The sequence below is a fragment of the Panulirus ornatus genome, chromosome 68 (assembly GCF_036320965.1).
Source record: "Panulirus ornatus isolate Po-2019 chromosome 68, ASM3632096v1, whole genome shotgun sequence".
NCBI classification, from domain to species: domain Eukaryota; kingdom Metazoa; phylum Arthropoda; class Malacostraca; order Decapoda; family Palinuridae; genus Panulirus; species Panulirus ornatus.
Genome location: NC_092291.1, coordinates 23,061,038 through 23,072,829, shown reverse-complemented (window position 1 = coordinate 23,072,829; position 11,792 = coordinate 23,061,038). Strand labels below are relative to the sequence as shown.

The 11,792-nt window shown below is 42.1% G+C and overlaps 1 protein-coding gene across 1 annotated transcript; it reads right to left on the bottom strand.

Annotated features, from left to right (window-relative positions):
• Positions 1-2,236: 2,236 nt before the first annotated feature.
• On the bottom strand, positions 2,237-11,792 carry LOC139747300 (uncharacterized). The gene is made up of 8 exons (XM_071659442.1): positions 11,660-11,792; positions 8,973-9,539; positions 8,576-8,701; positions 8,161-8,331; positions 7,264-7,443; positions 5,734-5,862; positions 4,582-4,695; positions 2,237-3,734 (listed from the first exon to the last, which is right to left on the bottom strand). Exons 2-8 carry the CDS (start codon positions 9,150-9,152, stop codon positions 3,576-3,578), a joined length of 1,059 nt encoding a protein of 352 aa, XP_071515543.1. The 5' UTR covers positions 9,153-9,539; positions 11,660-11,792; the 3' UTR covers positions 2,237-3,575.

Here is an 11,792-nt window from a genome sequence, read left to right as displayed (position 1 = left end):
GCTAATCTAGTGATACAAGATCTTATGCTATTTACAAAGATCTTAAAAGGAGTTATCTAACTAATCATACCTTACTTGATATGAATTAGCTCCTTACCCATGAACCATATGGTAGAGCAAAAGCATTATTTAGTATATGACAAGATTCTACGAGACATGGGTAATTCTTATGAAGTCTCAACTCCATTTCGAGAAGTCAAAACATTCAACGCGACACACACTCATGATGTGCTCTGGGTATACTTAGTTTTGATATGATACGCTTTTTACCTGCACATAAAAACTGATGTAGTAAAGAGAGCTTACAATCAAGACTAGCTCAGGGTTAAAATTCCCTCCTGAATATGGCACACAACATTTGCATAAGATCGAGGAAGTCTGAGGAAGCAAAAATTGCTTTCAAGAGATAACGGAGGTCGTGTAGTGCAGTCAGAAAAGATGAAGAAAAGTCTTGAGGTTATGTCTCAAGAGGACAAAATATGGATACAAGGATAAGGACAAGAAAGGGACTATATCTGAAATCAGTAGGTCGAGAGAATGGAAGAGAGGGTCCAGTGTTGGCTGATGACAGATGAAGTGTGTAGACACTGACAGCTATAGTCATTGCAACTGGAGGTCAGATTAAGAATTTAGAAATCTGATTCTGGGAATGATGTTTTTGTAACAAGCTTGCGTTGATAGGAGGAGCTACTTCACTGTGTTGGAACGGAGGAGCTTTTAGTGAAGAGTCTAATCTAGAGCAGGTGGTCCACATCGGGTCATGAGTGCGTCATATATGGCATCTGGCATTACTTAGCGAAGCGAGGAGTAGTTTGTCTAATGCAGTAATGACACACAAAATTGTAAGGGATGGATATCGTGGTGGAGTCAGACGGCTAACGACACAACTACAGTCACCCACATAAAATCAAAATGATGAAGATGGCACTGGAGAAGCTCAATGGCACCCGAGGGAAGATGGAATAATATCTACAGAAAATGGAATTGAAACTAGGTACCCGTGTAGGTAACAGAGGATCATTACATTATTGCCAAATCTGAGAGGCTACAGACCTGATGAATCTTTGGGTGTGTATATGAATTACAAGAAAGCGCTCAAAATGCTCGATTTGGATTAATTAAAGCTTTATGAAGAGTTTGTTTACATCCGTTGTCCACTCTGGCTTCGTCTAGATATGGTGTTAGAATACATGTACTGCGAATGGTGAACGTGCTAGATCTTTTGATCATACGAAACCTTGTCTCTCTTGCTGGGCAAAGATGACGTAGAATATAACCACGAAAGCAATATTCAAGTACCGACAAAATTCTATGATCCACCGTTTGTGTAACAAACCCAAACAAACAAAATGCAAGGAAAATAGTTACAACTTGTAATAAGAATAGCAAGAAGAGGAGAAGGAAGTGATTCTATTTAGAAAGCTGTATAATGAAAGGAAATATAAGACTGACTTTGTGAGGAACCTGAAGGTATATATGTTCTTATAAAGTAGTAGGGAATGTGGACGTAGTTACTAGATTATTAACTATAGATAAGACGATATACATGTTCCGAGAAATCCTATATCATTGTATATCCATATCTCTCATGATAAGTGACGACATTTTCTGTGCTATTTCCTTAAGTGAAGGAGGAGGCACAGGATGCAGACTATTCTTATGGGAGTTTGGGGCTGGTGAAACAAAAGTATGGAGGTATATTTAGTGTTTGATCGTCCAAAGGTATTTCCTCTATATGAGGAGAGTTACAGGGGATTCATAATAACCTCTGTAAGGTTCAGTATTAAGGAAATGATGGTATTTTCTCAACTCTAGGAGAGTTACAGGAAATTAATGCCGCTCTTTTTAAGGTTCATCATTAAGGAAATGATGTATTTGCAGTTGTTCACCTATAGAGTGGGAGCTAAACCACTCTACATGAGTTATCCTATGTATGTGAAGGTAGTATCTTTGTATTACACTATGATATGGAAGTACGATAAGGAAAAGCTAGGTTCTACTGTATTGGATCGCCTTTTAATGTTGGCATATCTCTAAAAGAGACAGCAGATACACAAGCCCGATGAAAGGGAACTTGTGGTCGATTGTTAAACGAAGGTTATATACACAAAAACATATATACATGTCATGAAAGAGAGTATCAGTGAGTTTAGACAGGTAGACTGATTTCAGATTAGGGCTAGAGAGTCATTATCAGTCTAGGTGAAAAAAAAAAGAACATGAGTCATTCGATATCTTAAATCTTTATTCCTGAGTCAGCTACATACTCTCAAACCACTTTATGAGATTTGTTGGAAATGGAACATAATATTGATAAGCGTAAACAATTCAGCTTCGCTAACACTCTGGCTAAAATAATCCTTCCAACCATATGGCTGTCTGAGAAGTTTTGAAGCCATAATATATTCTCGTTATGAAGCAGCATATATATATATATATATATATATATATATATATATATATATATATATATATATATATATATATATATATATATATATATATATATATATACCTTGTTAACATATACAGTTAGGTATTCTGTGGTTGAAATGCATATCATCTTACATAGGGGTATGTGAAACTACTGAAAACTTACCCCATACATAAATGCCCCATGAAAGTAATACAATCCCACTTCTGTGTCAATATGCTGCCCCTGTTACAAATGATATCCTCACCACCGATAACCTCGTCATAAACCATTAGGTCTTCAGGCATCTGTCCCTCCCGTGCACTTCTATATGTGCTACTCGTTCATCCTACTTTCCACATGTATCACTCTTCTCTTAAATGCCTTTAATCCAACACAGGGTCCATTGTTAAGGGTATCGGGGATGTGTTTCATACAATATAACCTCTTTTCATTATTTCAATTTTCAGCTTTCCAGGCTCTTGTGGTTATAACGTTGTGCGTGCTTTGAGAAAGATCTAGGGGCGTGCTATGAGGAAGATTCTGAGGGTGTGTTTTCGGCAATACATCAGAGGCAAGGTGTGAAGAAGATGTGTGGGTGTAGTTGAGGAAGATGATGCGTGAGGAAGATGTGTGGGTGTGGTTAAGGAAGATGATGCGTGAGGAAGATGTGTGGGTGTGGTTAAGGAAGATGATGCGTGAGGAAGATGTATGGGTGTGGTTAAGGAAGATGATGCGTGAGGAAGATGTGTGGGCGTAGTTAAGGAAGATGATGCGTGAGGAAGATGTGTGGGTGTGGTTAAGGATGATGATGCGTGAGGAAGAGGACTTGAGCAGAAATGGCATGTTACAGACGTCAGGACGTGGTACATTAGATTGCTGGTGTGAGGCGACAGTACACCAAGCTGTAAGTGTGAGGAGGAGAAGGACCTTCCGGTAGTAGAATGTGAGACGTAATATCTCTCAGTGAACTGGCAATCCTGAATGGATGTCACTATACTTCGTTTTCTGAGAGACTTAACATGAAATATATATTCTCACAAATTCCTCAAAATACTGTGAGATTTACTGTTGTCTTACTCATAGCTATGAACATAAGAGATACATTCAAAATAACAGCGATAAATACGTACAAAATGAGAAATTATACACTTCCTCGTGATCAGGGATGGCGCCAGATAACTTTCCTCTCGTAGAGCCATATTCCGAGGATGAGCAGGGCGAGGGCGAGCAGGTAGAGCCACGTGATGGTGAAGTGGAGTGGGAAGAGCAGCGCTGTCACCGCCGACAGTAGCATGTTGTTGAGAGCTGCCAGGTAGTCCTGCATCCACACTTAGAGTTTACTTCAGCTGGCCGTTTAAAACTACGTTTATTAAATGATTTATATATATATATGATTTTCCTTTCCTTTTGTTCTTTCATACTCGTTCGCCGTTTTCCATGTTCACGAGGTAGCATTTGGAATAGACGAGTAGAAGACCTCGTTCTCTTACATCTATTCTCTAAATTTCATGTGGAATGCAAGACAAGCACAGTTTCCTATCCCACAACCAGGCCCCAGAGACCTTTCCGTGGTTTCCCTAAGCTGTTCCATAAAGCCTTGGTTCAGTCCAGTGACAGTACGGTGCGCCTCTGTACACCACATCGCTCCTATTCACTCTTTCCCGTGCGCGCCATTCAACCTCATGCAGGTTCATGTCCCGAGCACTCAAGGCTATATCTACTCCATCCTTCCATCTCTGACTCACTTTTCTACTTGCCCTTGTCCTCTCTTCCTCTGACAGATTTTTTGATCGTCTTTGTTAACCTTTCCTCACTCATTCCTTCCATATGTGCTAACAATTATAGCACTCCTTACTCCAGTTCTCTCAACCATATTCTTGATCTAATTACGTCTTTCTTTTACCCTGTCACGACATATTGTCCTCAGACATCTAATTTCAGACACATTCAATCGCATCCGTGTATTCTCACCTATAGCCTATGCCTCTCATTCATACAATGCTGTTGGGATCACTATATACCATCAGAGATACCCATTTTCGTCATCTCATTAGAGAATCAGTCTCACATGATAGATTGGCTCTAGTGAGCGACATCTCTTCATAGACTTTGACAATGCAATATGTCACTGGAAAAAGCAACAGGACTTGGAGAAAGTGCCATACCTTGGCTATGCTGTCGAGGTTCTTGACGATGAAGGGAACACAGAGTCCGGCCAAAGCTGACGAAGCCACAGCCAGCACCAGGAGCGTCGCCATCGACCAGCTCCACCGGTTCTCCTGCACAAACACATACACACACAGTGGTGATGTCTTCTATGTAGACTGCTTTAGTGAAAGCTTCCAACTTGAAAGTGAGTGTGCAACAAAAATTTAGCCCTTCTTTAACTATTAAACTTTACATGGATTTTACTGGTTTACGGGCATTACATTGATAATGCTCGTAGGAAAAAGTCTAACAAGAAAATAAGCAGTTGAATTAAGAACTATTGTAGAGAACTTATCTACCTCTTCAATAGGAAAGAAAAGAAAAACAACAGATTATTTCGTGATGAAATTGACGAGTAAGATTTAGAACTAAGCCACCCCAGACATAGATAAAAGAAAACGAATACCTTGCTACGGAAAAAGCATGAATAGTATATCTTAGGGGGATACTTTAGAATCCTTAAACACGTTTCCAAATGAGATTAAGAAACTGTGATAGAATAGCTGTAATATCGTAGTCCACATTGGCTATCGTGTGAAATAAAGACTCATAGGTACAACTTTAAAAACACAACAAAAGTTGATAAACCTGGCAAAAGTTAGTGAAATTCTGTCCGGGTTTTGTTCACTAACCCTTCTCCACATCCCCACAGACATTTCAGCAACATTATCATGGCATGAAAAAAGTAGATCATAAGATATCTAAGAAAGATCGTGCAAATGGAATCATATCAATCTTTCAATCTATCTTCTTTTGCGTTATATCAGTTCATTTGTGTATCCATTTAAACTTATTTTGATACTTTTGAAAGATAGAAAAACAGTTTTTGACATGTTTTTTTGATCAGTTTTAGTTTCAATTTTATATTCCAGACAGGGAATCGTTAAGTCCTATATTACATATCATTAATGGAGCTCTATTATTCGGGTGCGTTTTCCTAAGCTGACAAAAATGAATGAAAGTGTACGATTGCACAATGTGCAATGATCTCATTAGCGCTTTTAAAAAATCTGAAACTTTCTTACAAAAGTGGCAGTATTATTAACGGTAAATTTAAATATCATACATATTGAGAGCTATACTATATCGAGAAAGCCCTGGGGACTCACCTGTAGTAGATGAGACAGAGAGTCGAGGTCTGGGTGCAGGGAGATCGCCAAGGCCCCCAGCAGCGACCCCCACAGGTAGAGCCACGCCTGCTGCTCGCAGAAGCTCCGTGCATCATTCTTCAGCAGGAGCTGCCACAGTAGGAACTATGCTTAACTCCTCTTAGTTAATCAACTTAGCTTCTTGATGATAAAAGTTGCAGAGTAATGTGCATCTTACTTTGGCTAAAGAATTCTCCAATTTGTTTAATACAAGTGCTTAAGTGCGTGTCGTAGAAGACGACTAAAAGGGGAAGGAGCGTGGGGCTGGAAATCTTCCCCTCCCGTTTTCTAATTTTCCTAAAGAAGGAACAGACAAGGGGGCTAAATGTGGATATTCTCTCTAAGGCTCAGTCCTCTGTTCTTAACGCTACCTCGCTGATACAAGAAATAGCGAATATGTATGAAAAAAAAAGATGAGAGTAAATAGTTCCCATTGAAGGCCAGTCTGCAGCAAGGGTGTGTGATGTCACCATGGCTGATCAATATGTTTATGGATGGGGTGGTGAGGGAGGTAAGTGCAAGAGTTTTGAAGAAGGGCGAGTTTGCAGTCTGCTGGGGATAAGAAGGCCTGGGAAGTGAGTCAGCTTCTGTTCGCCGATGATACAGTACTGGTGGCCGATTCGAGTGAGATACTGCAGTTGGTGACTGAATTTGGAAGAATGTGTGAAAGGAGAAAGGTGAGAGTAAATGTGAATAAAAGCAAGGTTGTTAGGCTCAGCAGGGTTGAGGGACAAGTTAGTTGGGATACAAATTTGAATGGAGGAAAATTTGAGGAAATAAAGTGTTTTAGATATCTTGGAGTAGACATAACAGTGAATGGAACCATGGAAGTGGAAGTGTGTCATTGGGCGGGGAGGAGGCAAAGGTTTTAGGAGCGATGAAAAACGTGTAGGAAGAAAGAACGTTATCTCTGTGAGCAAAAATGGGTATGTTTGGAGGAATGGTAGTTCCAATTATATTATATGGCTACAAAGCGTGGGCTATAGATAGGGTTGTGCGGAGGAGAGCGGATGTGTTGGAAATGAAATGTTTGAGGACAATATGTGGTGTGAGGTGGTTTGATCGAGTAAGCAATGAAAAGATAAGATAGATGTGTGGAAATCAAAAGCGTGTGGTTGAGAGAGCAGAAGAGGGTGTGCTGAAATGGTTTGGACATATGGAGAGAATGAGTGTGGAAAGGTTGACAAAGAGGATATATGTGTTAGAGGTGAAGGGAACAAGGAGAAGCGGGATACGAAATGAGAGGAAGGATGGAGTGAAAGAGATTTTGAGCGATCGGGGCCCGAAAATGCAAGAGGGTGAGAGGCGTGCAAGGAACCAGAGTATGTGAAACGTCTGGAGTAAAACATGGAAAGGTCTGTGGGGCCTGGATGTGGAGAGGGAGCTGTGGTTTAGGTGCATTACACATGACAGCTAGAGACTGAGTACGAAGAAATGTGGCCTTATGTCTGTATTCTAGCGCTACCTTGCTGAAGCGAGAAATATACTTACCTCAACAGCGACTGAGGCGACGGTGGAGAGGATGGCGCACACCTGTGAGGTGAGCATCACGGAGGAGGTGAGGGTCAAGTGACCGCCCTGCAGCTCCGACAGTCTGGCCAGTGGGATGCTGGCCACCACCAGCAGGCACCCGACCACCTCCACCCACGTTAACTCTCGCCCGAACACCACCTGCGGCAGGAGTCACTTGTACTAGCTGGTCGTATGTGTATATGTGTGTGTGTGGGTGTGTGTGTGTGTGTGTGTGTGCTTAGATATGTACGTGTGTGTACATATGTGGTTCCCGTTTATCGGCCAACCCCAAAAGGAGCGGATGAGGGCCAACTGCCTTGTAATGGTTTCAGAACCTTAAACCCGTTAGTTTGGTGGACTGCAGTGCTACTCATTATATTGCCATTGCACCTGTGTTTGTGTGTGTTTGTGGTGTCCATGTTTGGGGTCTATGTATATTTGTTTTTTTGTATATGTTTGAGAGTGTGTGAATCTTTGTTTATCGTATCCTCCGTGTACTTAAGTAGTTCAAATGTGTTGAGTATTCATCCATCTTGATTGTTTTTTGATAATCTAATAAATCTTTACTATATCAAATGAAAGAGGAAAAAACATCAAACAATTTCTTGAAAATTGACAAGACGTGAAACAGCACACACGTATGTACACCTCTCCTCACTCATCATCAGCCAGGTCTCTGCCCAGAAAACGTTCACGCTATTTGGAAACACTTAACCCGTCATGCAAGACATCTTTAATGCATCCATACCTACGTCGCTAGACATCAGCAGTCCTTCAGCTCACCACCACCACCGCCACCACCACCACCAGCCAGCCCTAGAAGTTCACATGAGCTCATTCGCATTTCCCTGGAGCATCTAATGACACACGACAAACCGTATAAACTGCGGCGGTGTAGAGTGTCCGGGTTTGGATGAGAATCATCCAGAGCGGAGGAGGTACACTCCTGAGGGCCAGCAGATACAGTAGGTTAGTCATGAAGTAGCAGATCGCTGGCAAGCAGAACTTGAGGGACGGACTCCACCTCAGCAACGAGATGTTCATCACCTGCGGGAGGAGCTGTTATCATGACCTAGGACTATCCTCAGGGATTATTCCTACACGAAAAGGGAAACTGGTTACTACCTTAGTATAGGCTGCCATGATCAGCCTGTTACCTAATCTAGTGCGAGTTACTCTTGTCCTTCATTAGTTACCGTCTACCTTACGAGTTAACTTTACCTCCAAGATCTTGTCTATTTCCAGGACGTTATCTTTAGAAATGGTAATGACCGCTGCCAGAGTGGCTTACCATGGCCCATGCTAGGATAATGAGGAGCTTGGTGCATTCTGTGAGGAGGACGAGGAGCGAGGAGGGCACCGGGTACTGCCCATCGTTCGCTCTCGACAGTGCGAAGTTGCTGAGCTGCTTCCCGATCTGTTGGTGGACAGGACTGTGATTACATCATTATCGAACAATGGACTGTGTAGGTAAGTACAGGGGCAAGATTCGTGGAGTCATTATCTCTGCAGCCAGGGAGATCCCCGAAGTAAATATGTTGCTTGGTATATATAAGATGTGAGTATTCAGGATGACTGATTGGCTCCTATCTTGTAGCACGTAGACATTAGAAAGCGTAGATCGTAGAGGATTTTAGATATATAGCAGGAAGGTTATACTTACATCCAGTCACTTAACCGCTACTTACCTCCATCATGAGATATGCCACGATGTACACCAGAGACTTCCTGAGGTCAGACCTCCTCTCGAGAATGACACATGCCGCTGGTGTGTACCGGATTGGTGCTTCCTTCCCTACTGTGGTGTTGGGGGCCTTAGTGTCCTGTCCCACCGCTAGGGGAGCCTCCGCCTCCGTTTGCGTCGTCATGGCTACAGTGCTGCTGTAACCAAGTGACAAAGTCTTCACCTTACTTCATGTTGTTGATATTCCTTTGTTATTTTGCCTGTCTGAGCTCTTGGTAAAGCCTCTTGTTCTCTCGTTGGTGAGGCTCTGTTCTGCCTTGAAGGCTGGGGACTCTACTCGAGATAGCGCATCAGGTGCGAACGCGTTGTTAGGGAGACCATGTACGGCCATCAGTCTGGGGGTAGAGTCATAGTGGCGGCCGTCTGTATGAAGTAACCCACCTAATACTGATTTTCTTATCCAACACGACAAGTAATCCAAATTACTGGATCTTGGTAGCAAGCAACCACTTGTGTCGATTACGCTGTTTTTGGGCAAACACGATCGTAAATCTCTGTATTTTTGCAAGTCCTGTGAATGAATAAGAAATGCTTAGGAACTAACACATGTCCAGTGTCTGTCATTGAAACTTATACACGTACTCAAGAAACATATTCAACACACTAACTCTTTGGTTTAGGACAAAGATGTAAAAATTCTGATGTAGGGTCATCAATTTCTTAAACATCACTGACATGAAATGCTTCACAATTCAGTCAGTTCTCTGATGAAATGTATGTAATCTATTCATGAAGCGCACAAAGATGCTCGAATCTTATCTTTACAGTTTCCCTCCTTCACCTCGTTCACTGGAAACCGTACTATTGCCGCTGTCCTAAAAGGAAACCAGTCACTTACTAAAGAAGATAATGTACATGAAGGTGTCAACTTTTCAGGGCACCTGCATCACTACTTTCGTTTTCATTGACCATCTTTGTTCATAATGTTTTGGGTGAATTGTTTCTCCTATTTCGTCTTAACTGGTTTTATATTCCCTCATGTGCTAAGTGGTTAGCTAGGTAGAATAAAAGAGGAAATTCATGTCGGCGTCCATATGTACATAAAATCAATCAACGTTTCTTGAAAACCTTTATCAAACGTGGAAAAATTGAGCTTACCAAAGCAAGGTTAAGAGCGCTTTTGGTTTTGTTTAGCTCATTATGAAGTTTAGCTTAAGTCCTCTTAACTCCTACTGAAAAATTTATAGCTTTATAAAATCATTCTCCTAAAAATCTTAATAGGGAAAAGAGCAAATTGATTTTTTCATGAAACAAATAATTGCCATCGAAGGGGCACATAGCACTTATAACTGTCACGCATTTGACAGAATTACCTCTTTCATAATTTAAGGTAAAGGAAGCCATAGTTACTGGTGGTTCGCGTTGTTCATTCGATGAATCGACTTCCCTTGAGAGGAATCTTCAATTCTGATGGGAATGCTCTCTCTTCAGAGACACCTAATTCTATCAAACTGAATATTTCTTCATGAAGAGCATCATCCATTACTCACGAAAGGGAATGTTAACTCGCGTGGAGGCAACATCGCAGCTGAGTGGACGCATTACATACAGAGAGACTCGGTCGTCCTTGACGACAACTGTCGTAGTCAGGAGAGTTACTTCGAGCGGGTCAATTGTGTTCCAAGACAGCGACGTTGCTCCAAAAGGGGGACGTCGCTTTTTATATATGACGCGTCACCCAGTTCCTGAGAGGGTGGGGTTGCGGGTTTGAGTAGAGGAGTGGGTGAAGGACGGGTATCTCTCTCTCCTAGAGTAACTCCCTGCCGATGATGTTCTTTTAACAGGGTCTCCTGACGAAGTGCTAAGGTCCTGCAGTAGTGACGTATCCTTTGAATAAGCAGTGCGAACCCTGGAGACTGACGGCGCTTCAGGAGTGCCAGAGACGTTCGTGAGTGATGTGTTCCTTTAACACGCACACGAAACCATCTAAAGAAATATATCCCGAAGGACAACGAGTCCTTCCCTCGAGAAGTGAGACAAGTCTCCGATAAAATGTATGAACAAGGGGAAGCGAAAGGGTTCCTTCGGCAGTGACGTACGTGTCTCTTGCTAGAAGGGTGACATGTCCGTTGAGGAACTTCTTCGCCTTTTCGTAGAAAACGAACTTCCCTCATGACGTGACGTGAATGGAATGGTGCTCAAACGTCACAACGGTAACGCCTCTCGTACGCTGTGGTCAGCCTCTAGACTACACTGATGACAGCACATCACTGATCATCATTATTCTTCTGTTATTCTGTGACAGGTTTCCATTCGCAAATCCAACGGCAGTTACGACCAGTACTGGAAACTTGGAAATGATTAAAGTAATATTTTCCAGAAATTCACTGATACAAAAGGAATATAAGTCACGTAGACATTTCACTATACTTTGTTATGGATTCTATATCCTTATCCTTAAAACAGAATCTATTTCCCTTCTGGTTTTAACACAGAGTCCTTCCACCTCCTTGTCTAAAGACGTATTTGGATACCATTCACAAACGGCAAGTTATGTGTTAATGAATCTTTCAGACACTTGGTGAATATTTCGAGCTAACTCACATCACACACGCTCCACAATTGACTATATCATATTCATTCTAGGATCTGAGGCAACGTCTCTGTCCACGTCACAGCTCATTCACTCACCTGCCCAGCACCCTGCAAGCCACACACTGGCTTGCAGGATTCTCGTCATATCTACCCAGCAGTGTGTGGAGGTGGAGGGCAGCCACGTAAACCTGTAAGGTGCCGGGGGGGGGAAGCAGCCAAGTGAGTTGCA

Coding starts and splice junctions, on each gene's coding strand:
- LOC139747300 (XM_071659442.1), bottom strand. CDS start 9,152: ATGACGACGCAAACGGAGGCGGAGGCTCCCCTAGCGGTGGGACAGGAC. Junction 8,332..8,575: donor TTATCCTAGCATGGGCCATG/GTAAGCCACTCT, acceptor CTCCTCCCGCAG/GTGATGAACATCTCGTTGCT. Junction 5,863..7,263: donor TCGCCTCAGTCGCTGTTGAG/GTAAGTATATTT, acceptor CTACTGTGGCAG/CTCCTGCTGAAGAATGATGC.